This window comes from Centroberyx gerrardi, chromosome 3, assembly GCF_048128805.1.
Source record: "Centroberyx gerrardi isolate f3 chromosome 3, fCenGer3.hap1.cur.20231027, whole genome shotgun sequence".
Classification (NCBI taxonomy): Eukaryota; Metazoa; Chordata; class Actinopteri; order Beryciformes; family Berycidae; genus Centroberyx; species Centroberyx gerrardi.
This window is the reverse complement of record NC_135999.1, coordinates 16,312,541-16,338,689: the sequence shown is the minus strand read 5'-3', so window position 1 is coordinate 16,338,689 and position 26,149 is coordinate 16,312,541. Positions and strand designations below refer to the sequence as shown.

General features: G+C 43.2%; 3 protein-coding genes and 1 pseudogene across 3 annotated transcripts in view; all 4 read right to left on the bottom strand.

Moving 5' to 3' along the window:
- Positions 1-629: 629 nt before the first annotated feature.
- On the bottom strand, positions 630-1,496 carry percc1 (proline and glutamate rich with coiled coil 1). The gene is made up of 2 exons (XM_078289857.1): positions 1,406-1,496; positions 630-1,366 (listed from the first exon to the last, which is right to left on the bottom strand). Exons 1-2 carry the CDS (start codon positions 1,494-1,496, stop codon positions 630-632), a joined length of 828 nt encoding a protein of 275 aa, XP_078145983.1.
- A 2,481-nt stretch (positions 1,497-3,977) lies between these two features.
- LOC139923669 (toll-like receptor 2) lies at positions 3,978-4,991 on the bottom strand. Its single transcript, XM_071914480.2, is given in 3 exon segments — positions 3,978-4,467; positions 4,469-4,526; positions 4,958-4,991. Coding segments are annotated over 3 exon segments (582 nt in total).
- Positions 4,992-5,234: 243 nt separating this feature from the next.
- LOC139923668 (toll-like receptor 2) lies at positions 5,235-6,282 on the bottom strand (annotated as a pseudogene).
- Positions 6,283-7,085: 803 nt separating this feature from the next.
- The window catches only part of tmem131l (transmembrane 131 like), a 44,295-nt gene continuing 25,231 nt past the window's right edge, over positions 7,086-26,149 (bottom strand). Inside the window, exons 8-34 of the mRNA XM_071914464.2 lie at positions 25,193-25,270; positions 23,436-23,589; positions 21,827-21,885; positions 21,642-21,747; positions 21,428-21,530; positions 20,976-21,126; positions 20,271-20,441; positions 20,096-20,165; positions 19,877-20,000; positions 19,703-19,772; positions 19,484-19,593; positions 19,254-19,323; positions 18,819-18,952; positions 14,574-14,716; positions 14,234-14,420; positions 13,682-13,867; positions 13,344-13,493; positions 12,599-13,151; positions 12,351-12,466; positions 11,970-12,139; positions 11,561-11,767; positions 11,231-11,309; positions 10,576-10,685; positions 10,257-10,389; positions 9,830-9,903; positions 9,247-9,380; positions 7,086-7,840 (exon numbers count right to left, since the gene is read on the bottom strand). Of these exons, the coding sequence (XP_071770565.1) occupies positions 7,532-7,840; positions 9,247-9,380; positions 9,830-9,903; positions 10,257-10,389; positions 10,576-10,685; positions 11,231-11,309; positions 11,561-11,767; positions 11,970-12,139; positions 12,351-12,466; positions 12,599-13,151; positions 13,344-13,493; positions 13,682-13,867; positions 14,234-14,420; positions 14,574-14,716; positions 18,819-18,952; positions 19,254-19,323; positions 19,484-19,593; positions 19,703-19,772; positions 19,877-20,000; positions 20,096-20,165; positions 20,271-20,441; positions 20,976-21,126; positions 21,428-21,530; positions 21,642-21,747; positions 21,827-21,885; positions 23,436-23,589; positions 25,193-25,270 (3,951 nt within the window). The 3' untranslated portion in view covers positions 7,086-7,531. The remainder of the gene's footprint in view (positions 7,841-9,246; positions 9,381-9,829; positions 9,904-10,256; positions 10,390-10,575; positions 10,686-11,230; positions 11,310-11,560; positions 11,768-11,969; positions 12,140-12,350; positions 12,467-12,598; positions 13,152-13,343; positions 13,494-13,681; positions 13,868-14,233; positions 14,421-14,573; positions 14,717-18,818; positions 18,953-19,253; positions 19,324-19,483; positions 19,594-19,702; positions 19,773-19,876; positions 20,001-20,095; positions 20,166-20,270; positions 20,442-20,975; positions 21,127-21,427; positions 21,531-21,641; positions 21,748-21,826; positions 21,886-23,435; positions 23,590-25,192; positions 25,271-26,149) is intronic.

Sequence of the window (26,149 nt, the reverse complement as noted above, 5' to 3'; positions counted from 1 at the left end):
TTAGAGAATGTGGAAAAATGATTATTTTGACCATAGCTTCACTGTTATCTCTCTACCTACAATACAGATAGTCATGGTATTCTGGACAAAATTGTATCTAACCGTAAAAATATTCTCAGTTTTGGGTCCAAGAGACAAAAGTTCATCAAATGGGGGTCTGTGGCCCTAATGTGGACTAAATGTGGGGTCCTCGATATGAAAAAGGTTGAGAATCACAGACCTAAACCACAACAAACACTTACACCTCTCCCTCCTCTCTCCCACCCTCCTTCAAGCTTTTCTTCCACACTGGCTAATTAACAGATCATTAATTGATCAGTTCAGCTCAGAGGCTGGTTCATAAATTCCAAACTCAGGGTTGGTTGGATTCAGGATTGGACAAATTCAGGACAAATTCAGTGTGTAAATGTTGGTGCAGTGATGTTAATATATTCTATAATTCTACTTTAAACACAAACATAACCCAAATGATATGCATTACAACAGGATTACAGAAGAAAACTGCACACGTACAACAGGTATTAGTCGTTTCCTATTATTTTCCTTTTTATTCATCTTTTCACATGTATGTATCAAAACGGTAAAGGACACCAACACGAGTGTAGTCTTATTTGAGCTGCAGTCGGGTGTTAGTGCTGCTCAGAGTGAATGTGTGCGCTCTCTGTCAGCGTGTGACTGAGCTCGGGGTTTGGATCCCAGTTTGCCAGCAAGTCGCTGAAGTCAGGCTGGGTGCTGTCGAGGGCGTTTGTGCTGGGGTGTGAGTGTGGGTTATAGTGTACAGGAGTGTTGGGGATTGTGTGCGCGCTGTCCTGTGAAAGTGTATCAGTGTTTGAGTGCGTACTGTCTGGGGTGTTACTGAGCATGAGCAGAGAACAGCAGGGGATTGGCTCAGTCCAGAAACTGAGCGGGAGATGGCGTTTAATCATTGGTCGGCCGCGGCTCTGGCTCGGGCCCCTGTGGTCGAACAGTTCAGCCAGGGGCCCCAGCCCATTGTTGCCCTTAGCGACGCTGACTCCTTGATCATTGCCGCTAGCGATGAAAGCGGCCTCTTGGTCCTCTGGAGTTCCTGTTCTTGCAATCCGCAGTAGGTCATCATAGTAACGCAGGCGCCCGCTGGTAGTGACAGACACAGAGTCATTGTAGATGTCACAAGCATCCTGGTCGCCTGGACAACGGCCGAAGTAACGCTGGACGTCACGACTGATGATGTCAGCGAACCTCAGCAGCTGCTTGGTCACATCCAAGCCGTGGTGGGCGGGGTGCAGGAAAACCTCCTCCAAACATCCCTCCTCTTCTTCCTGAACTTCAGACGCAGCATCTTCATCTTCCTCCTCCTCTTCTCTCTCTTCTTCATCTTCCCTCTCCTCTGTCTCTTCCTCCATCTCCTCTCTCTTCTCTTCCGCGCCTTCCTTGCACGGAGAGTGCTGCAGCATCATGGGAAAGTAGCGTGGAGCCGGGGCCTGGAGGAGGAAATTCCTGATGACACCGGTGGCCATGCTGGCTTGTCGAGGCTGGGGAGACAGTTACAGTGAAAAAGTGAGAAACTGACCGGATAGCAGCTCATCAACAGACTGACATGGAGCCTAGTTGTACTTGAGAGTGACTGGAAGAAGTTCAAGTCGTATTACCTGCTGAACTGTGGCTGAGATGAGTCTCTGTGTCGAGGCGACCGGTGGGTTCCTGTCCAACGAAAGGTTTGGTCCGGGTCGCTGATGGATCAGTCTGGTACTTTTCTGTCTGTGTGATCCTGCACACCACTGTGTATGTGTGTGTGTGTGTATGTATCACTGGTCCGGCAGGATTGTCACAGTATATATACCTCCAGACAAGGCTGTGTGTGCGTGTGTGTGTGTGTGTGTGTGTCTCCTTTAGGATGAGGCAGCTTCCAGGACAAATATTTGCGTGCCGGATTGGTCAAACACACATTGTTTACTTTATCACTCGGCAACCAGGGAGGGGGGCCAAGGCTAATGGATCCTCTGCTAGGGGATGATGAAGAGTTGTTACACACACACACACACACACACACACACCATTGCTTTTTCCGTCTGTTTTCTGCCTAGTTAAAGGGTAAAAGAGCATGAAATCAAATCATATGCTGTTTTGACTTCTAAAGGGGAACACTCTGAACCAACATCACCTCACCATCTCCTCGGGACACCAGCCTGAGATACAGCACAACCTGGCCAGCCTCTGCTCTCCTGAACACATGACAGAGCACAACTATCGTTAAGAGGGACACAAAATAACACAAAATCAGCCTCACAGGAACAGAGTTACAGTATTCAACCATCAGTCTCCCCATCACCGAGTCCTCATCGTCAGTCCTGTGTCCATGACCATACCATCAATTTGACCCAAGGCAGTTGGCTGAAATTGCTGAGGTGTTGTTGCAGAAAATACACTGTTAAGAAATTGTTGAAACACAAAAAGTGTATTACCATTTCTTAACACAACCTACTCCGTAGCTAGGTTTCCCAAAAACCCCACTGGGATGTTTTTGTCCTCTTGACCTCATCATTTTAATGCTTTTGGGAGACAAACCCATGCTACTTTACTTTATTACATTATGTACAACATGTATGTGTTATGTATCAGTGCGTTTGCATGTATGTCATTCAAGAAAGCAAAGATTTCCTCTTGGAGTAAGTCTCCTTCCCAGTCTCAGACCGCAAATCCTGTACTTTAGCAGACTTTATTAACTTGAACAGACTTCTGTAACTCTGTCACATATGCACGTACGTATGTGCATGTGTGCCTGTCTGTTTATGTGTGTATGTACAGCATTAACGTGTATTAGTGTGTGTGTGTTATCAGGGCACCCTGACTCCCCTGGCCTGCCTATCATCAGTATCCAGGCTTCTGTGTTGATTTTAGGGCTAAAGATCAATAGCGGCAATATGTCAGCTCTCAAGAGCCTGACAATGAATTACACAGGCTTTTAGGCACACAAGCACATAAACACACACAGACACACACACACACACACACACACACACACACGCACGCACACACACACACACACACATACACACGCACGCCAATTTTTATATGTAGACCTTCAAGAACAGGGGGCTGTTCTATAAAACTTTACACACCAATATAAAAATATATGAAATAAGTAGATATATGTAGATATTAGTTATTTGTACAAATTAAGTATATTCAAGCTCTGCATACAAATGTTCTTTGATATGTGATGAATAATTATCCATTTCCCTCTAAATGATGGGGAATGCATTCTTATAATTTCGGCTTACAAGGAAACTGCCATGCCCTCCATCCACTCTATAAATCATCTGTTGTGGTGTGTATGTGGTCCTTTTTGTGATTTTTGTGAGTTGTACTGGTTGTACTGTACTGGTTTAAGGAATTACATGTATTTCATCATTTATCTACACACAAAATGTCTATAGTATTTAAAATTTTGGTGTATTTGGTTAAAGAACTTGTTTAATTTGAGTAACATGCACATGCAACTTTTACCTACTATACATTGTGACACACAAACTGTAACTGTTTATTTAGCTCAGCACGTTCTCCATTTAAACTGGAAGCTTGTACTGACATAGATTATGTACATAGCTGTGTCAGTGTCCCAGTAAGTTTAGAAATCAGGTGTCAGTGGTAAAGAATTCAGAATGACAAGATTATGGCTGTATCAGAGAACAAAGGAGTATCTTCTAACAATGTTACGGATACAAGGCAAAAAATTATGCACAATATGCTGACAACAGTTTTGGATGTATGATTGAGATTAACCATTCTTATGATGTTTACCACATTTACCCCACTCAAAGTTGGAAATTTTGAACTTACATCCCACCAGCTGGATAGTTCTCAAACTGTATTTTTGATGGAATGGCAAGGGTCTATTGCTGGCTCACAAGTTACAAAGAAAGAAATAAAGTGCAATACACAAGACCAAATCAAGAGTCTGCATTGAATTTAATGATGTTGTCATTTAAACTACATGATTAATCAGTCTCAGGTCTTTTTATGGCCTCTCTCAAGCTTTGCCAAAAGCGGCTGACCTGGCTGTCATCATCAGGCCACTCCAGGTACGTCCTGGAGTTCATGACTCTTCGCAGCTTACATATCCTTTTGGGGATTGTCTCTTTGGCGATGGGCTCCAGCAGAACCAGCACAGCCGTGTCGTTGTTTTGGTCAAACAGTCTAAAATGGGAGTAGTCTAGTTCATACTTGCACCATTCACTCTTGACAAAATGCTGAGAAATGACAAACAGGGTCCTGTGACTCTTCTCTATGGTGTCCATAATGGTGTCCAAGATCCAGCCCCCAGGAAGAAAGTCTCTCTTGTGGAGGCAGAGCCGGAGCGGCGGTTCAGAGCGCTCCAGCTCCGGGACCAGATGCTCTTCCACCCAACCAGAGTCTCGCTCACTGTAGGAAACTAAGGCCTCGTAGCAGAGCTCTCCCTTTTTTTTTAAAACAGGCCTCCTCTTAGCTCTTAGACCAGGCCCAGGTCATTTTCAGATACCACACAGCGTTGAACTTGTGGCACAGACCTGCAAAGAGCAGAAACACTGCCAGGATGCTGCAGCAGAGTAAGGATAAGGCTAAAGCTGTGTGGCACTCAAACAACGACAGTCGAGCATCCGCTGCACTCCTTCCCCTCGCAGCATCAGGGGATTCACAGATGTAGGACTTAAAGCCATCACCTAGTGTGACTCTGTCTCGTCATGTCACTTGTCATGAAAGCTACAAAGTCACATGAACAGACAAACGTGTTAGCACCGGCCTCCAAACTCTTCAGCTCATTATAAACCTTTAGGTCCTTGTTGCTGAATGTCTGCAAGGCATTGTTTTGAATGGAGAGAAATACTAGAAGAGGATACAACCCCCCGTCTGGCAAACTACAGATCTTGTTGCCAGAGATGTATAACTCTGAGTTTGATAGCTCGAGAATCTGTAAACTTGTTGGTAGACAAGCGGTTACCTTTGTTAAATGCGATGATGAGAGGTTTAATCATCGGGGACTTGGCGGCCAGTTACAAGTCTCAGGCATATTATGAAACCCATTTCCACTCATATCAATATTTTCAAGCTTATCTAGTTTGGTGAAGAGCTGGCTGTTGAGTGATTGCAGGTTATTCCGGCTGATATTGATAGTTTGTAGACCCTGAAGAACACTTCTCCCATTGCACATCACTTCGCTCATTGCCTGATCATTGAGAAAGTTGCCACTTATGTCTATATACTGCAGCTTTGACAGATCAATAGAGGATCCACAAGGAATGACGTTCAACCTGGAATTGATCACAGACATCCTTCGCACCACATTCAGAACAGACTGCAGGAAAGAGAGGGCTGGAAAATTATAGAATTCAGGGATATCAATGTTTTTGAGGAAAATTTCCTCTAGACGGTCTAGGTTAAGGTGGGGCGTAATGCTGCTCCAAAAATCCACCAAGAAGAATTTTGTATCTTCAGCTGCAAACGAAGTTAGATTCGAGTGAGATAGCCATTTAAGAAATGTGTTAAAAGCCTTATCTGTTATACTAACATTTCTAAAAACAACACGTCTAATACCCCTCCTGTTGGCCACCTGAAACGGGGACATTTGATGCTCTTCGTAAAACCTTGTGTCAATAAAAGTCAAGGTTGTGTGTGGGTGTGAAACATCAGACAGGATAACTTCTAGAAGTGCTTGATTGTTCTGAAATGGACCATTTAGGCCCAATCTTGCTGAAACTCCCTCTTTCATATTCTTGCAGGTTTTTTCCATGAAAAACCAGCTCTTCAACGCGACCAAGACCAGCAAAGTCATTTATTTGGACAGACTGAAGAAACGGCCCTCCAAACTGTATGGTCTTCAGTCTCTTCAGTGGTTGGAACAGATTGCCTTGCCCTAATGTTCTGTACTCATTCCCCAAAAGATTCAAGTACTGAAGAGAAAACAGTCTCTTAAACCATCTTGCAGATAGTGTATCCAGTCTGTTAAAGGATAGGTCCAGTTTCTCCAAATTAATCAGCAGGAAAAATGCTTGCTCTTGGATCATTTTGATTCTGTTGTTACTCATGTTCAAAGACTTTAAGTTGGCAAACGTCGTCTGTCATTATCACCTGCAGTTTGTTGACTGACAGGTCAAGTTCAGTGATGACCTTAGAAGGGGCTGTGGGGACTTTCTTCAGTTTTTGCCTTGAGCAGTTACAGAAGGATGTTTGGTCACAGTATTGACACTGTGGTCTGGAGAATGAGGCTGAAGTGAGGCTGAGACACGTCAGCGGATGGACCAACATAAGAAACGGCAGGGTCCTCATCTCAAGTTCCTACCAAAAACAAAAGATGTTTGTTAAAGCACTAGACCTTATTCCAAACTGTTTTTCCAGACTGCTAGGCAGTCTAATAATAAAAAAAAAAGAACTTTTGGCTATGGTTATGGCTAATAAACTGACTCACCCTGGCAATATGGACCAAACTAAACGAACACAACTCCAAATGAATAAAACAAACAGATGCTATGAGATGGGTAAGAACAATTATTTGCCAGAGGTATTTCTGGGTAAATGTTGCATACATATCAAATGCAATCATATCTCTAGAAATCTGACGGCATCTTGCCTTTTCACCGAACCGAATTATTGACTGAAAATACCTCGAAGAGCCCCAATGTCTTGCTTGCTGTTCCAAATCGTTGTCCTTCTAAGACCCAATCACACAGGTGAGCCACCATATCAGGTTTTGTACCGTTACAGCATGATGGGCAGGATGTAGGCATTCATTCATTAATCACCTCTCCAGGGTTTACTGGTCATTTCCCCATATCTAGTTCATTCTGTCACAAGAAGTAGGGCAACAGAAGCAAGATGACAATTTCCTGGCAGAGTAGAACTAGTTACCAGTTTAGAGAAGCACACCAGGAACAGGACGGCTGTCTGTTTTGTTATCCAGGACAGTTCACTCGTCTCTAGATGTCTGAGAGATTCCTTATCTAGAATTACTGGTTTGTGAACTGAGGATGCTACGGTGCTCTTGACCAAGAAACTTAACACCTTGTGCTATGCTGTGCTGTGTTGCTACCACAAATCATGTGCACTCACTACTGAATGTATGAAAATTTGAAAACTGCATGCAAAATGTTTATATTCTCAATGGCTTGACCAAGTTGTCAAAAAATAAAACAAAGATTACTTAATTTTTTGTTCTGGTTGATAGACAAAACTGGTCACCTTTCCTTTCCAAGGCAGATGGATCAGGAATTCATGCTGACCCGTTTACATTTATAAAAATACATTAAATACAGTGTGGAATTAAAAAGGCTGAGATATTGTCCAAGTACAAAACCTTTTTTTTTTATTTTCTATGATCAAAACTGCAAAACATCTAGAAAAATATACAACAAATGCGTAACCTTTCACAACATTGAACATTTGAAAAAAAGGGAACATAAAAGAAAAGGAATATTCACATTTTCCCCATTAGTGATAAAAGCACATTCGTTTTGTTTCCTTTCTTTTATATAGCAATGTTTTATATGTTTGCAATTATTGTTAAGGTCTTTTTTTTTTTTTAAACATCTCCGCAGTAACCGGAGTCGTTGGAGAGCTGCGAGTTGGAGCTGCGGTTGGAAGAAGAGTTCCATATATCCAGGTTCATGTGGGGGCCGAAGGGGTTGAAGCTGGAGTACTGGATCGGTCGGCAGGTGCCCCCCGGCTCCCGGCTGAAGGGGGCGTGGGGCGGGGTGACCGGGGACACGGGGGACATCGGGGCCGATCGCTCGGTTTGGAAGTGACTCTGGTAGGGCTCGCTCTGGGGGGTCCAGATGGAACCAAACAGGCTGGACATGGGGGAGAGGCTGCGGGTACCAGGGAAGTATGGCTGCGGAGGAAGGAGAGATGGTGTTAGGTCCAATACTAGATTTCTCAGCTGCAACATCTGGCTTGTACACTGCAAACCTAAATTCTCCTATGCCCCCCCCCCCCCCCCGCACTTTCTCCACTGGCTGCTCATATCTAATTCAAAACTCTGGTGCTGGTGTACAAGTCTCCTAAAGTCTGCAAGTCTACCCCTTCCGTGCGGCAACCTGTCCATCACTCCATCCAGCTTTTTAATCTCATCTCTTCTGACTCCCCAACGGTGAAATGATCTTCCCACTCGTCAGGACACCAGAGCTCCCTGTCCTCTGAAAACTTGTCTCTTCCAAGAAATGTTTAATCTCCATGAAATTAAGGAAATACTTTGCTACATCTATTGCCAGGACACTAAGATTATAAGCCCACACTCCTTGATATTGGTTGCAAATGCTACATTTGTGATCTAGAAATTTAATCTTATTGCACTTTAGCAGTCATTGCAAGTTGCTCTCAAAACGCCCGTAACGTGAAATGTAACGCCTAACAGAGTGATGGGAGTTGAATATTTCTAAATGACATTGCATATATTTTTACTACAATGAGTACCACCTTGTGACATAAATGTGAGCAAATCTGCATGTGAAGTGAATGCAAAACTGTGCAAGGTCAAATGCCATAATAGCTGTGCAAAAAGCAGAAGCAGCAAGCGAAAGAGAAGTAAATAAAAACCCACTTTCAGTAACACCCGAGTCTATGAACCAATTAAACCAGAGGCTGTTGTTCCTCATTTCTACTCTGACAGAAAGAGTGGAGTGACGAGAGCACATGATACCTTCCTGGTATGGTAATGGAGCCCGAAAGAGAAGCCACCAATGTCTCTGTGTCAATCATACAGCAAGCCAGACAGTTAACTATTGTTCAGGATTCCCCACACACACGCCTACACATTCGCTGCACACTACCAGCACCATATAAACACCATAGACCTACATGACAGCTGGACACTAATGCATTACCCGCTCACTATTTCACCTCTGGCACCACCAAGTCTGGGTGTTAACACGTGCATCTCAGGAATTTGGTGATGCACGTGAACTCAGGGTGCGTAACACCAGGTTAGGTAGCAGGTACCCCAAGATCTTGGCCAGTGTGGTGTTGATCACAGACGCATGGCACAGTAACATAGTAATTACTATGCAGTCTCAGTAAATGTACTGTAGTTCCCTGTTGTTCAGTATGCCTCATCCACACATGTTCACTATTTCATAACCTAGCGCTTCATTAACCCTGCTATTACTGTTAGATTTAGTGTTGTTATTGTTAATCCACACTGTGGCATAACTATAGTAAATGATGTTTAGTTGGAACAGGTTGGCAGACGTATGACTTTGTGCTGTTATACTGCCTGAGTCCGGTATTCGGAGTCCTCACCTTGCTGCCCACACAGGCTGCTGTGTCCCAGGCTGAGGGCGTTTCCTGAGGATGTTCCTCGCTCCAGCTGGTCTGGTGGCTGTATGCGTTCTGGCTCTCCTGACATGGAAAACTGCTCTGGAAATTGTCATTACCTGTGAGGGAAAAAGATAACAGGTTTCATGTCATTTAATTCTATTCCCTTTTTTCTTTAAGTGAAAATCCACTCAAATAGAATTCACAAACAGTATATTGCCATTTTCACAGACAATTAAATCTAGATTTGGGCACTTGCCCTAGTCTCTCCCTAGACACAGGAATTTGGCTCTGTTGAGCTGGACTTTATGTTGAAAAATACTGACTGGACTTTCAACGATCATAGAAATAACAAGAATGTTCTATTTTACAGTGGATGTTGTCTTAAGACAGATGGCCAACAGACTATGCCAATAGACACTGGTTTAAATCCAACCTCATCTTGTTTTTCTAAAGTTCTATCGATCCATGAAGAGCACAAATGCACAACAGGAGTAAATGGTGCAAATTTGGACAACACATCTGGATTCAAGTAGAAGTAAACTGCGCATCAGGAGCTTCTACCAACCCGTCATGTAGTTCCCCTGCTCACAGTAGGTGTAGGGACTGTTGCATTGGCTGTTGGCACTATTCCAGGGAAACCTGTAGAAGAGGAGGAAACATTTCATGAAACAGTTTCTCTCAACATGAACAAATAAAACTATAACACTGATCTACTTAAACAGAGAAAGTAATTATTCAAACTGCTAACTAAGATCAGTTATCATGCAAGAACAGATCCATCTGCTGTTGTTGTAAAGATGCTGCAAAGACATGTTAAGTAGCTAGGGAGGAAAGGAGAAAAGGAGCAAGATTTTCCTTCCAGCTCTTTGACTTGTATTCATTCTGACTAGGACTTTGCTCCCATGTCCCATGACCCGTTCCGTGTAAAATGCAAAGAATTGTTTTAATTTTAGCCAATGCTCTCTTTAACTAGCATGTATACAAACACATACCCATTGTATGGCCCGGGGGTTGCTGGTTGAGGTATGTAGGGCAGAGCTTCGGTCGTGTTGTATCTGAACTCATTGGTGAGGGGGATAGAGGGAGCAGACCACGTCTCTTCAGGCAAGTACTGACCTGCCAGGTCTGAGGGAGGACAAGACAACTTTCAGAAATCCCTTTGTACACACTGATGTTTATATTTTACTGCTGGCTTTATTCATATCTCAAGAGTTATGGTGAGGTCATATACAAATCTTTATTGAAGAAAGGGAGAAAAGTTATTTCCAAACTTATTATTTAAGCTGAGATACAAACTGCTCTGCTCCTTACCCATGTTCCTGTCCGCTCCACCGGCAGCAACAGCAGCAAAGCTGGGGGCAAAGCTGGGCACTGGGGGGTCTGGGCTTTGGCACAGGTCTTTACGGTACAAGCTGCTCATGCTGAACAGAGAAAAGGACAATGTTAAGGGTCAAACAGAGGAAGGATGTAAACAGGCTCCTGCACTTTCCTTAAACCTTCACCAAACAAGGTTGATTATACACAGACGGAACCAATAGCTATGTGCCCTTAAATACACAGTGAAAGCTCCAATGTAAACCAGTCAGACAGAGACTAATAGAATACAAACAATACTCCATGGAAATGACAAAACTGCATATTCTGAATTACCATCTTTTTTTCTTTTTTCTTTCAATACCAACTTCTCCCCAAACCCTGCATTAACTGCATTAGACTACAATAGTGCTGAGCACAATGCAAAAATGGAATACATTTTAGATTGCACTTCTTTAGCATACCAACTAGTACTGGGATTTTGAGCTTGTGTCACAAAGCCTCAAGCAACTGTAATAAAGACTGTCTGAAACATCGTTAACAAATGGAGACAGAGGGGCCCTGCTGTGAGGGCCTGGACAGCCATCAGAGCCAGTTATTGTCTCCAGGTGTGTGTGTGTGTGTGTGTGTGTGTGTTTGTTTGTTGAAGTACCTTTGAGCCTTGTAGTTTGTATTCATGGTTTGGTAGCAGTCTCTCTCTACTGGGTAGATGCCGTACTGCATGGAGTCCCCTGTTGAAACAGACAAGACAACACACTGTTTGACCATCTGTCGAAATACTGCACCACACCATTCTTGTGATAAAACTACAGCTCAGTCCATTATTCCACATTATGGTTACGCACTTGCTTGTGGGAAATTAAAGGAACTTGTTGCACAGAATATGACGAACCAAGCTGAGAAGTACTACAGTGTTAAAATGTGAGTGTAGGTGTTACTTTTCCAAAATGAGGTAGTGCATGACTGTGTGTGTACTTCATACTTTTTCTAGATGAGGTAGTGCAGGGGTGTGTGCGGGCATTGGGGTCCTTGTCTCCCTCCATGCTGCTGGCGCTGCTCCAGCTGCCCCAGCTCCCTCGGCTGGCCCTCACGCTACCCGACGAGCTGCCAGAGTCTGAACCTGACTCACACACTCCGCCACCACGACGCTCCGCGGCACACTTCCGTCGGGTCCGAGCCAAACACACACCTGCAAGAGATCAACAAAGGCAGTGGGGTTAAATCAGATGTTCTTACTGACACATGGATTATTGTTAAAGCCATAGACTAGCCACCATCCAAAATACTAGATTCAAACAAAAAGTAAACTAACAGACTTTCTCTCTAGGCCCATCTTGTGGCTGACCAGGTGTAACTACAGTGAAATGCTCCAGGCTAAGGAGTTTACCCACCGTTCTGTTTGAGCGGGCTGTCGGTGCTCTGTCCGGGCTTTGGTGCTTCTGACTTGGAGCCATTGGAGCAGCGGTTCCTGGTGCGGGTTCCATTGATGTTACGCTCCCCCATTCTCCAGTCAGGTTCTTTCTCCCTCTCTTGCATTACAAGCACACTGTGCTCTGGAGCACTATGGTAATCAGACATAAAGGTAATAATAATTACACCTCTGAAATTGTCATTTAGTGCTTTCATTCCACCTTAGGTTTTATTTAGTTCCACTGTTGTTGCGACCAGTATCATAAGGTACGTTACTAGGGAATATCAAAATAAATGTGAATTGATTTATAGATAGAAATAGAATAGAGACAAATGGAAATAGAGTGAAGTGGGTATCCTACCTAGAGACACTTTCTGCAGTCTTCCTGCGACTCCTATTTCCCTTATTATTCCCTGTTGCAGTGCCAGTCTCTGTGTTCTGTACTTTCTTTTTCTGGGCTTTGCCATCTTCTCTGGGCTGGAGAGAGAAAGAAATAATGTAATAGGAAGCCATTAGATCATATGCTTTGCCAACTGTCCAATTCAATTGGCAAAGCATATAATCTAATCAAGTACTTATCAGCAAAGTAAAATGTAGCACCTTCCTCACCTCCAGCTCAGTTATGTCCCTTTTCTCCGAGTCCCTTTTCTCTGTGTAGCGCTCAGTACAGTTCTTCTCTACAGGGCTGCACACTAGCAGGCCTGGTTTGGGTCCTGGACCCACAGTGACGTTGCTTGGGAAACCAGCAGGCGTTTCCATGGGAAACATAACTGCTGCTGGCACCTTATCCTCCATAGCGCTCTGGGGGACTTCCTTAAAGTGAGTTGTTGTCTTTTTGTCCAGCTGACTGATGAAAGTTGGTTCATTGTTGTTGTTGCAGACTTCTGGGTCTGGGGTGAGCGGAGGGTCGGGCGTCAGGTCGTCATGCTCCTCCTCCGTCATCACAGCACCAGTTGCTGCCGCGGAGGGGCTGGACTTGTATTTGGTGTAATAGAGGGAAACCCTGTGTTTCTTTTGTGGCTGGGAGGGGGTACTTGAGGTGCCTTTCTTGGATGACTGAGGACGCGGGGCGGGGCTGTTGGCCAAGGCTGGAGAGCCCCGCCCCTTACCTTTGTCAGAGGTGTGACCGGTGTCCACATAGCTCTTACAGCTTCCCTTTTTACTACACAAAAAGCAACACAAAAATGACAAATTAAACGACAATGACAAATTATGTTTACACCAGAGAATATGCAGTTATTTCTCTTACAGCATACATACTGTTCATAATAAGCAGTCTCAACATGGAACACTGAAAGGCAGGCAGTAAACTGTGTGCCTGAAAAATTAAACACTGAAAGAAAGGTGGTCTTACTTGACTCCGTTGGGTGTGATATTGTTGACGAGGCCATTGTCCCGGGACAAGACAGAGTTGTGATTGCTTCTGGTGCTGGGGGTGAAGAACTCATTCAGGATATACTGGGCCTGATGGAAGGCCATCAGACACACCCCAAACAAGGAGAAGCTGGAACAAGAGGAGATACAGCAGAGATTATTGGAACATCAAAATATGCCAGACAGTTACTCTTCACCTAAAAACACAGAATTACTATCATAAAAGGTTCAAATAAGTATTTGAGTATTCTATAGCTAGTCAGAATATTTACTTTAACATTGACTGTAATAACTAACAATTAATTAGAAGGCACTGACCAAGTGAAGATGAGGGTGACCACCCAGAACGTCTCCTCCCAGCTGGGGCCAGGAACCACCTGGGCGCAGAGAGGCAGCATGTGGTGGGGCAGCGTCACATTGAGGGTGAAAGGGAAAGAGGAGCCACGAGACGTCACCAGGGTGAGGTCCCGGATCACCCAGGATGAGGTGAAGTCTGGGGTGAACCTGAGGACACAGACAGGCAGAGACAAAGAGAGAGAGAAAAAGAGATGGACAGAGAGAGAGAGCGAGAGAGAGAAAAGACAGGAAGAAGAAAGTATAATTGGAAAGGAGGATTGCAGAAGTTTGTGAAAGAGGAAGAAAGAGAGTGGTAAATGAGTAAACAGATGCGGTAAGTGAGTGACACAGTGCCAGTATACAACAGCACACAGATTCCTCAGCCTTTTTAATTTATAACAGTGACTGCTGAGGAGCGAGTGATGAAAAAAACACTGTGCTGAGTGGCAACAGAAAAAAAAATCCATTATGTCCAGCAGTAAAAACTGAAATTCCATTATGTTCAGCAGTAGAGCAGACTAAAATTCCACTTACGCAATGGTGATCTCAGAAGAGGCGTTGTGGTCCAGACTGAAGGAACGACACTGCAGCACCTCGAAGCCAAAGCCCTGGCACTTATATCCATTGATATTCATTGACATGACAGTCAGAGGGAGCTCTCCTGCATTCTCCACCTTGAAACTCTTTCTGATAGCGAACAGCGGCTTGTTGGTGCGCAGGCCTAGGAGTGACATGGCACAGGGTAACATTTAGCTCAATCTGCGAGATGGTGCTGCTTTTTCATTTAAAATTCAAATATTTTCCATTTGATTTAAAAGGAATATCATTAAACACTCATTTGTTTATTGTTAAGTGATAGTAGCATTAATCTCACCATCGCGGCACTCCATGAGAGTTGACTGAGGCACATTGAAGCGCAGAGACGCCCCTGGGCCGGGCAGTTTGCCCCCAACTCTGAGCAGCTCCTTGGCCCCGTGGCCCCGCACTGTCACCATGTCAAACACTGTGAGGTTGTTCCTGAAACATGCAAAATAGGAGAATACACAGGAGCTAAGGATTGTGCCTCGTTTCACACCTTATATAACAAGCGCAGGTCCTGTCCAGGCCCACGGCGCCCTCTAGAGGCCTATTAAAGAAAGCGCAGATGACAGACTGACTACTTGCCTGACCTGAAAATGCCTCTTCATGCTGCCATGGGAAAACAAGCACAGATCCTATACAGGTCCACTAACGTTACTTCAATACCACAAGGTAATAACGTTACCTACCATTAAAGTGTGTAGGGCAGCAGAAGACGAGTTATCAAGTTACTGTTTACAAATCCCGTCACTAACACAGGCGAGTTTGCTGCAAATTGTGGAATGTTAAGTTTCACTTTTGTTTTCATGAGACTCTGTGTATTGAATTCAAAGCTGCTGGTCATCGCCAAATGACAGACATGACACGATGTGACATCAGGCGCATTAGAGATCTATTTAGATCAATTTCTATACATCGACCAACTTTTATTTTGCCTATGTATGGGAGACACTGCAACTCGCAGCCAAAGATGCCTTCTATCCTCGGCTGCGCCGCGGGAAAAAAATCAATACTGCGTCAATTGCGTTCATTTTTTTAATGCATTAAACATTTCAGATTAATTGCAAAAATTAATGTGTTAATTTTCCCAGCCCTATTTATAATAAATTTCAGAAAACAGTCTTGTTGTTTTGAGCTACTAAAATGTAATTCTTTTTTGGATCGTGTTCCATTCCCTCCATATTAAATCACTGTCAATGTATTTCGACCTCATGTTACAAATAAAAACAGTTTCAATCCAAACAGAGGTATACTCACTATTAAATATGAATGAAGTTATTACTAATCTGGGATGGAATTGTTTTTTAACACTGAGCAATTAATATCAAGTCACTTAGTTTTTCCAAAATGGATACATGCTGTATTTCAGGCAACCCTCCGCAACAGACGTTCGCATGAAAATATATATAATGCTTGAGAAAGACAAGTTAAGATAAGTTTATGAATAGATTAGTTGTTAATAGATATAGGCAACAAATCATGTTACTGCTCAGAGACTTATTGCATCTGAGGAGCATTGTTTTCAGTATTTCAATCATTCCCATCACACTAAACTCACCTCCCACTGTTGCTTTTAAAGTTTGTTCATCTGAAACAGTCAACATTAGCTAGAGATGTGTAGCCCCTGAAAATGAAACTAACATGGACCTCAGCGAAGTGGAACTCACTGTGTCCCTTTGCTTTTTCTCTCTTTCCTTTCTTTCTTTTCTATTCTGATGCCAAATTATTAACTTTTTAAGTATTTCTGCTAAGGAGATTTTCCATTTCTGCTCAAGATTTTCCATTTCTGATGTGACAGAGTTGCTGCTCCCACCGAACACTATTAACACTGCTGACACCGCGGATTGGGTTTACGCAACTGGGTGGCGAGGTTAGAAGCCATGGATATTTTGGGCATTTTAATCATGCCCAACTACCTGGAGAACAGAGAGCAGAGAACAGCAGCAGCAGAGGCAGAAACAGGATACTTTTAGAGACAGATAATTCCTAGAGGCCTCCTCAAAGAGAAGGAGGTTCTTCTCTAGACATGGAGGGCAACGAACAACTCCACGATGAGGAGACCATGGATTCCATCGAGCTAGCCAGGAAGCTGAAGGGGTGTGAGGCAGAGAAGGCGGGCCTCAGGAGAAACTATAAGGACCTTCTCTCCGAATACGAGGACTGCACTCACGAAAATATGGGCCTGCAGCAACAAGTGAAGGGACTGAAGAAACAGATGGCCCAAAGCAGACGCAGGCGGCTTAAGGCAGACAAGGAATATGAGTACCTCTGCCAAGAGAACGAGTACTTCAGCGGGAAAATTAAGAAGAAGGAGAACATGGCCATCCAGAAAGAACGGGAGCTGGCCACTAACCTTCAGGCAGAGAACGAGGAGCTCCGCAAGGAAATTAAGGAGTGGAAAGCAAAGCTCCAGAGTGCCCATGAGCTGGAGAAGGCACATCGGCAGGAAATGCAGGAGATGAAAATTCTCCAGAGAGAGATTGCCTTGACCTCTGAAAAGCTTGCAATCAGGTTCAAGGAACAGACTGAGGAGAAGATGGCCCTCCACCAGGAGAAGAAAGCCCTCCAAGAAAAAATGGAACTCAAAGAAAAGCTCGATAAAGACAAGGCTTTGAGCCACCATGAGCAGACCATGAGGATCAAGGAGCTGGAGAGTCTGGTGGAGGCACTCCGACAGGAAAATGAAGACCTGAAAAAGAGCCATGCGGACGAGGCCTTGACCACCCAGAGCCTCTCCATCGAGCTCAAGGCAGAGAAGAAGGAGAATGAGGCCCTACGCCAAAAGATGGAGGACCAGGTCATCCAGCTGAAGGCCGATGAGATGGAAAAGGAGGCCCTCAAGAACAGACAGGCAGAGGTGAAAGATGAAAAAGAGGTGGGAGAAAAACCCCACAACAACTCCAAGAGGCCTTCCGTGATGAGAAGATTCATTAAGCGATTCATTTAAGATTCATTAAGCGATTCATTTAAGGAGAAAAAAAAGAAGAAAAAGGAGCAGATGGAGTCCGCTTGAGTTGCTTCAAGCCAAGACCCTTAGCACATTGACACCTGTGCTCACTCTCTCTATTTTTCCTTAATAAAAGATATCACCAATGATATCTTTAAAATAATGCACCGCCTGTATTGTTTTAATTCTGTAAGTGGCTCTACAGCCAACATTGTATGCAGAGAATTTAAGACAGCTGGACATACAATGTTGTAGAGAAAATATAAGAGCTGTGTTGGATCTATAGTTGTTTTTATGTTTTTATCATATCAATTGTTTGTGTGGTTTTGCAATATGAGTGCTGTCAAATTCAGAAATGAAAGTGGAACTGCTGTGGTACATTTACCTCATCCTGGTGTCACATCATGACCTTGGAATAATAAGGTCCCATCTGACATTTTAGTCAAAAATGCAGCTCTAAAACATGTCTTAACATATTGCTGAATATAGATGTAGATAAGTATGTTAGTTTTGCAATAAGCTATGGAATGTGAAAAACTAAAAGCTTAATATTTCATTCATTTCATTTCTACTCTGAACGCAGATCGGAGTTTACATTCCTTACATTCAAGTTCTCTTTTCAGTCCAGTGAACAGAACTTAATTACATTTACCTCCTAAATTCACTCTAAACACAGGATTCCAGCTGAAAAGATGTTGGTATCACATGTCCTTCATGGTAGCAAAGACCATGGGTGATCAACTCTCCAACTAAAGAGATTTCTGTGACTAGCAGTTTGTATTTTGCCTTACTACCCAGTTTGGTAATTAAACAAGCACAGATCCTGTACAGACCCATGTACATGTGCGTGTGTGTTCAGTTCAATTCAGTTCACTGCACTGAAGCATTACGACACGGTCATCAGTTAAATAATTCCACTAATGTCACTTAAATACCACAGGTAATAACGTTACCTAGCGTTAAAGTTTATAGGGCAACAGACGACGTGGATGCATGTAAATTAGCGGCAGAGAGTGGAGCTCAGTGTGTGTGGGAACAATGCTCAGCTAGTGCGACACATTTATCGATTAAATTACCTATTCCACATTTATCGTTAAAATGACCTATTCCACCAACGTCACATACCACAGGTAATAACGTGACCTACCGTTAAGGTTTGCAGGACAGCAGAAGATGTGGATGTCTGTAAACTGATGGTGAAGAGTGTGGCTCAATGTGTGAGATCCAATATGGCATTATCAGTATGGGACTGAATGTGGCATTTAGCCCATAGGCGAGAGGCCATCTCTTAGTCAAAGACGCCCTCTTGAGGCCATCTCATGAAGCGACATCTCACTAAGCGTTACCTGACTGACTGACTGACTGACTGACCTGAATTTGCCTCGTGATGCCCTCGGCTGCGCCGTGGGAAAGACATATGAACTAACATTATAATCAACATACTAATATGAGTCAGTGTGTATTATTGTGTCGTCTTTCAAGAATAACATGACACTGTTCCTGAAACGCACGACACATGTGAATACACAAGATGAGGATTACACACCTTATATAAATGACATTATAGTCATCCTAATATACATCAGTGTGTACCTGATGATGAGAATGGTAGTGGTGGGTTTGTGTTCTGAGGGGGAGAAGACAACAGCGACCTCTCTGGCCTCCCAGGGCTGCAGCAGCAGGCGCAGGACGCCCTCTCCTGTCATGCCTTTGACACTTTCGCCAGCCTATGCACACACACACAGAAACAGGAAGAAATGGGTTGGCAGGGAAGTCAAGACAAGACAAAACGCAGTTGTCATAGTGGCACACGTTCATTCTGAATGCAGAAAAGGGGAGACATATTCTATAGACAGAAGTATTCCAGTATTTGCTGACGCTGTTTGCTGTATTCTGTTCTCCCGTGTGTGAAACTCAGGTACAAAGTTTGATAAAGATCACATGTTGGCAGCAGAAAGCATTACACAAACATTCAAAGATTAAGCAACGGCACAATTTTATTTCCCAGGGTGTGTCCCGTGTCTTTACCTTGGGGGGAGTAGCCAACAGAGAGAACTCTGTGGTGCTGATGTTGACAGAGAGGGGGCTGATATTAAACCTGCCAAACAAAACAAAGGAACAAAAGGAGTTTGACAAATCAACAAGAGCGACGTGCTGGAGCAGCATGGTACGAGACTCGAAATATTGAAGGTAAATGAAACGACAGCTTCAGTTGAATCCTTCTCTAGAACATAAAATAAATGCTCTCTCTGATGTACCATTTGGTTAGGAGGTCCAGAGCCTCCAGTGGGGCAGGGTACAGGGAGAGGGCGCGAATCTCTACAGAAACCACAGAAGAGGAAGGGTTCTTCAGCGTGAGCATCTTCACCTAGAACAAATGAAAAGACACACTTCTTTTTACTGCTGCAGACAAATGCTGCGACTTCAAAGTCTAGCTATAAGCCATAAACCATTTACAGTGAACACGCATTGATCACCTTGCTCTCATTGACGGGGGTAGCACCAAAGTCTAGAGGAGAAGACGTCTCCACTGGGAGTCTGGGCCACCTGAGAAGACAAGAGGATACATATGAATAAGGATGTTAATGCTGTGTAATGACAGACTGCAAGACACACATGAAATAAAAGGAGCGTGTGTATACGTGTCTGACCTGCAAGGCAGCTGGTCTTTGTGGCTCTGCCATCGAGAGCAGAGCTCAGCAGCCAGCCTGCTGTCTACAGCCCAGGAAGAAGGGAAAAAGTCTGGGAGGAGAGAACGCTGCCATTGGGCATGACCTGGTGGGACAATAAAAAAAAAAAATTAAAAATAGTAAGATTCTCTCTGTCTCTTTTTCTCTGACACAGGGAAGCAGATTAGTGCCACGTCTCACCTGCTTCAGACAATCTGAGAGGGCAGGGTCGTCCACACTCTCGCTCAGCCTCAAACACCACTTCCCCCTGCTGAAGAGAACAAACACTTAATCTATTACCACATCTTATCCCACCTAGTAATCCCCAATTCAACGCTCTACTAATCCATCCTATCCATGATTGCTGGCCTGTTACCTTGGGAAGGGTAGCGTGAAAGTAAAGGGGGATGTGCAGCGCTGAGCCCAGACTGGTGTCCAGACTGAGGGTGGACAGCAGGTTGACGGGCAGCGTCCTGTTGAGCAGCTGCAGGGACAGGATACGCCAGCAGCCCTGGAGCACCGTCAGCGGACTGCTGAAGTTCATCACCTGGCAGAAAGGGGGCAGCAGAGAAGTTACTGTCAAATCCTATTCTGAACATGGGATCCCAATGATAAATTGATTAAATGTAAATTACCAGTCAAAAGTTTGGACATACCACATTTTTCTTAATCTTTACTATTTTCCACATTTTAGAATAATAGTAAAGACATCAATACTATGAAATAACCAAAAGTGTTAAACAAATCCAAACTATCTTATATTTTAGATTCTTTTAAGTAGCCACCATTTGCCTTGATGGAAAGGCAAAGGCTTTGGAAAGAAATTCATATATAGGCATCAACTTCACTATTTATATTTGTCTAAGAAACAAATTTCAAGTATTTAAGCATAAGCCTTTAGATCAAAATGGCTTTAAGATAATGAAAAACATTCAATCAGGTGTGTCCAAACTTTTGACTGCTAGTGTAGCACACTTTGCATAGGTCAGAATTAATTTGATAAACTAATTGGGAGGTGTGAGATCATCATGTAATTCGATTTGATCTTCATCAGATCATCATCTGATGTGGCGGTACATGCCTTCAGTACTCCTTGCAACTTCTGTGAGAGGCTGGCGTTGGTGACAGTGAGGGGCAGGTGGAGGGGGTTGGTCAGCCACAGCTCTACCTGGTCTGTGTCTCTCTGTCTCTGTCTCACCTGGAACAGGCTGGACAAATCCCACCCCGGTCGTCTGTAGGTAGTAAAAACAAAACAGCATTAAAATATGCTCCATAATATTCTTTAACTGGTACCTGGTGTGCTAACTCTTCATGACTAAGTTAAGTCTTTTGATATTTACATTTACTGTGATGAATTAATCTTTATCAGAACCAAATTAACTAAATAATTCAAGGTGATTGTCACTAGCTACTGCCATACAGTATCTGGAGAAAAGGACAGTTTAGTGAGGCTATAACGATGAACGTTTCTTGTTACAACTTGTATGTGAAAATGGCAAAAGACCACTGTGTTTTGAGAGTGTGCAGTGTTACCTGTGTGTGATATGTAGTCCAGGAAATGTGTTGGCTGTGTGGTTTCCCAGAATCTTTAAACTGATATGACTTAAGCATCTCCTTCCTTGGCCTGGCAATGAACCTGATGACACCAACAGGTACAAAACTGTTGTTACTCAAATATTCAAAGAGGGTATTGTGAATTATTATTGCACTTAGAAGAAATGATTTGGACTGTAATGAGTCTATTAACCTCTGCAGGCTAGGGTAGCCACTTGCGTGAAGTTCTTTGCTTCCGGTCTCAGAAGAACCTGATTAAATTCCAGACTAGCATCCACTTTTGATAGCACCTGCATGTCCTGGGGAGATAAAAACATCATGTCAAAGCGTGAAACATTGCTACCTAGAGGCCATAAAGAAACAAAACAAACAGCTCACCTTTACGTAGAGTTTCTTGCCTCCAGAATTCAACATATGAACTCCTATTTTCGGTTCCCCTGTAGAGAGAAGATATAGATAGGTTCACACATAGTTATACCCAATCTTGATATCAAATCTCTGCAAAATGTACAATATTCTGTGATCAATAGATTCTCCCACTATCATTAATTAACCATTAATCAAAACCGCTTGCCATAGCTAGACAGTCAAACAAAGCAATTATTTTAAAGAATAAAACTGACAAGTCAAAAAGGAAATTGATTTCCATTTTGATATAACCACTAGTGATGCTACCAGCCAGTAAAAGTTTAACGTACTTAATTTAAAAATGGATGCTCACACTTAGTTCTCCAACTATCTAAAATTGTGTGGGATGGATGGAGAATCTACAAGCTAGGGGGGAAGTGTGTACCTTTGTATTTTTTACCCTGGTTTGACCCACCTTTCTGTATCTATCTGTACCATTGTAATAGATAACTCTACTGTTGTTGGTGCACTGGGCGTTACCCATGAACTGCACTCATCAGCACAGTTACCAGCATAGCTGAAAACAGGGTGTGGTGGTGATCATGGCTAAGTAGGAGCAGGGCTGGGTATCGTGAGAAATCCCGTTCAGTTTCTTCAAATCTGACACAATTCTAAAAAGACACATTTTTGAAGCCTTTTTTATAGACTAAATATTTTACGTGTGACATTTGAACCAAGTTTGCATTTGAGTAAGACTATGCACAATTGATTTTCACAATAACAACAGCCATAGGCTAGTATCAATCCTATGATCTTATTGTAAGAGTCCAACATCTTGAAACTTTTTGATAACTTTTGATGCTTTAAAATTGATACCTATACCAAAAATTAGTATGGTACTGATAAGTTCTGTGATACAAAGCCCCAGGTATGATCATACATAAAACTCCCCACAGTAACAGTACACCACTTTTATGGATGAATATGCTGAGTAGACACCTGGGGCTGACTATATTGGCTCTCTGATCTTCAACCTCTGTGTTGCTCTGTAAAGTGAGACCAGGAAAGCAGGACCAATGTCTCCTCATATTTCTCTCCTGCCTCTCATCTGATAGCTCTATCTAGACATCTATAGCTTCACCCACAGCAACCCACTCCCTCCAACTCTTTTGTTTGTTTTTTACTTAATCAGAACTTTTTTCCCCCAGAGTCAAAGTAAACAGGATTTGTGACAAAGGGGAATGAAGCCACAGGAATTGAAGATAACTTCATTAGGTCTATTTTTCAACCTCAAAATGTAAACACTATATTTATCTTCCCAACTTCTGCTGTGATAGTGATCTACCACAGAAAGGGATCTGGGAAGAGGCATTTACTGAGGTAATTATAATGGCGGCTGAACATGCAACAATGTCCTGATATGGAATTAGATAAATGTGTTTCTCTGTGCACACTGGATTCAAATCGAGAACAATCATATGATCCAAGATCTGGATCTGATTGTTATTTAATAAACAACAAATAAGTCAGATCCAAATTGTATGGTATACAGTATTTTAGCAAGGCTATATGACATTGGCCCAATGTCTCAAAGACAAATCCCTTCTGAGAATGTGAGAGACTGACAAAAGAAACCCACCTACTGCACCCCATCCAGCAGCGGGGGTCACCAGCAGCACCAAGATGTGCTCAATGACGTAAGGCTTGAGCTTGTCCAGGTCAGCGGGATGGTCACTGCGCTCTGACAGATTAATCTGCAGACTGAGGCGCTCTTCGCTCTGGAAGCAGGACCCCTGAGACAGGACAGGAAAGGCATACCAGTCACGCACCACCGAGAGAGTCGGGGGGGGGGGGGGGGGGGAGGAGAAAAGGGGGAGAATGAAAGGTTGGACAGAAAGAAAAAAGAAACAATGAAAAAAGAAAATAACAAAACTTGAAGAGGAAAGAACGAGAAAGAGCAAGAAACGTGAAAGACAGAGAGAGAGAGACTTTATGAGTGTATGGGTAACAGTCAAGGTGGAGATACGTATATGGTGAAGGAACACTTTGTTCAGTGTGAATTATTTTCTTATCTGCTGACAGACAGCAGTATAGTCAGATGCATACATCGACAGGCAGAAGCCGGCGGGCAGTAACCTTCCCCTCCCCATCCCTGTGACTAACACTCTCTTGAAGCTGACAGATCAGTATTGGGGGAGTGAAAAGCTCAGCGCAAATCAGGGCTTGTCTCGGTGAGTGAATCACGACTTGACAACCTGTAGACAGATTCCCTGGCTTGGTGCCACTGGGGCTCAGGCCTGCAACAGCAAACCTAATTCCTTGAGACCAAGTCTACTACTTGCTTCCTGTGAGGCTCATTTCATCTGTGAGCAATATCAACACTGATCCAAGGCCAGTTTTGAATTTTGTTTGTGAAGACATGTAAGTCGAGTTAAAAGGAATTGAGGAGCAGGTGTGGATCCTAGATACAAGCCCAAAGGTCACAGCTAGGATGCAAATAAACATAAGGATGATTTCAGTTTGTGACATTATGACGATAAGGTTGGTTTGTAATCAGCCCTCTCTTGCATCATGTGTATTGCTGCACCTGGGAGCTCCAAGTCAATTATGGAGTCTCCTGAGAGAGCAATTAAAAGCCTGGCAAGAGATCCCACCCTCCTCAGGGGTTTTGGAGGAAACAGACTGCAGTCAGATGCCAAAACCTGCCGTCCATTTCAGTTCTGCACTAGCTGGCCTTCTGCCAGAGTAGTGGGTGTGACGAGAGAAGCAAAAACTGCTCAACTTCATTTTTACAATGCAGGCTCATGCACTGCGAAAATCAGTGTAGGATCATATGCTGTAAAAATTAATGTACGTGGTGAACTGTCCTTCCTTGTGCTTCTTTCTGTGGGGTTTCCCCTCAGTGGCACAGTATGTCTACAGTATGCCCTCTTCCTCATTTGCCATCTTGTTTTTCCATTGACAACTGAGAAACTACTGTAACTGCCTGCAAATACAAGCATGTATACTTTTATGCACAATTTTATGTGTAATTCAGAGAGATTAATGACATTTGTGCCATTAAAAAGGTTTAGAATGTTATGTCAGGAATTCATTGCAGTTAAGTGAAGTAGACTGTTTCTCTGTATAAATGAATTGGGGAGTCATCACTTTGGGTAGAATCACTGCACTTGAGTTTTGAATTCAGAGGTCATGCCCCTTTGTATTGAAAAACAAAACGTTTGATTAGTCAGTACTGAACACTGGCTGATAAAAATGTTCACAAATCAAAATAACTCAAAACTCAAAATAACTAAATCAAAACTAACTTGAATGTGAAGACCAGAATGACCCGTTAAATGGCTAGACAATTTAATAACAGCAACCAAATGAAACAAATGTGAGGCATGAAAGTACCTGAGGATTGTTGAACAAACTCTTGGGTAGGCTGCACTCCAGGAGTAGACCCAGTATGGTGATGTTGGAGGCATCTTCCTGCAGGGGATGCAACAATACAGACAATGTAGCTAGTGGTCAAGTAAAACCTTTCATGTTTCACATTACAGAGACTAATAAAAAAAAAAATCAGTCAGCCGTCCTGCACTATCACAAAAGTAAAAGTGCAAAACGAGGACAGGAAACAGAGCGACACCCACATCATGAGCGCATCTACTTTTAAAACTGCATGTGACCGTTAGACAAGCTGTCCCGTAAAACGAAACTACAAACACTATCCACAAAAATGAACTCACAACCTACAGTACCATCTAGTATTAATTACAAATATTCATAGAAACAAATGCATTTGAAGAGGCAGAATTTGAATGAATGGTGTGTGTGCAAAACAGAAATATGAACACAAAGTTGGCACGATGTAACTGTGGTACAAAATGTAGGACATCAATTTTGAGGCCAATAAGAAATGACTGATGATGTTAGGCATTTAACATAGAGAATGTTGCTGTTAACTGGCATGTACTGAAATATGACGAGCCGAGGCCGAGTGGAAAAGAGCTGCATTTGGCGTAAGCAGCAGTCTGAGTGATTGTGAGAACCACGGTCTCGCTGCACTTAGCCAAGCTGACATTTTGCAACTGCCACCCCACTTCCTGTTGTGGAGGAGAGTACTCCTTTGAGATAGCTTCTCACACACTTTCACTCCTTCTGCTTGCTCCTGAAACTGTGTGCTAGTTTGTCAGTGTTTGTTGTGTGCATTTGTATAGGTTTGAAATTTGGCTTAATTATATAATATGTACACAAGAATGAGTGTATGTGTCAGTTTATGTGGTTATGCTCTGCACACAAACATTGATATTTGGTTCGAAAGCAAGCAAACAAATGCTTTTGTGACATCCTGCATGCTGATTGCACACA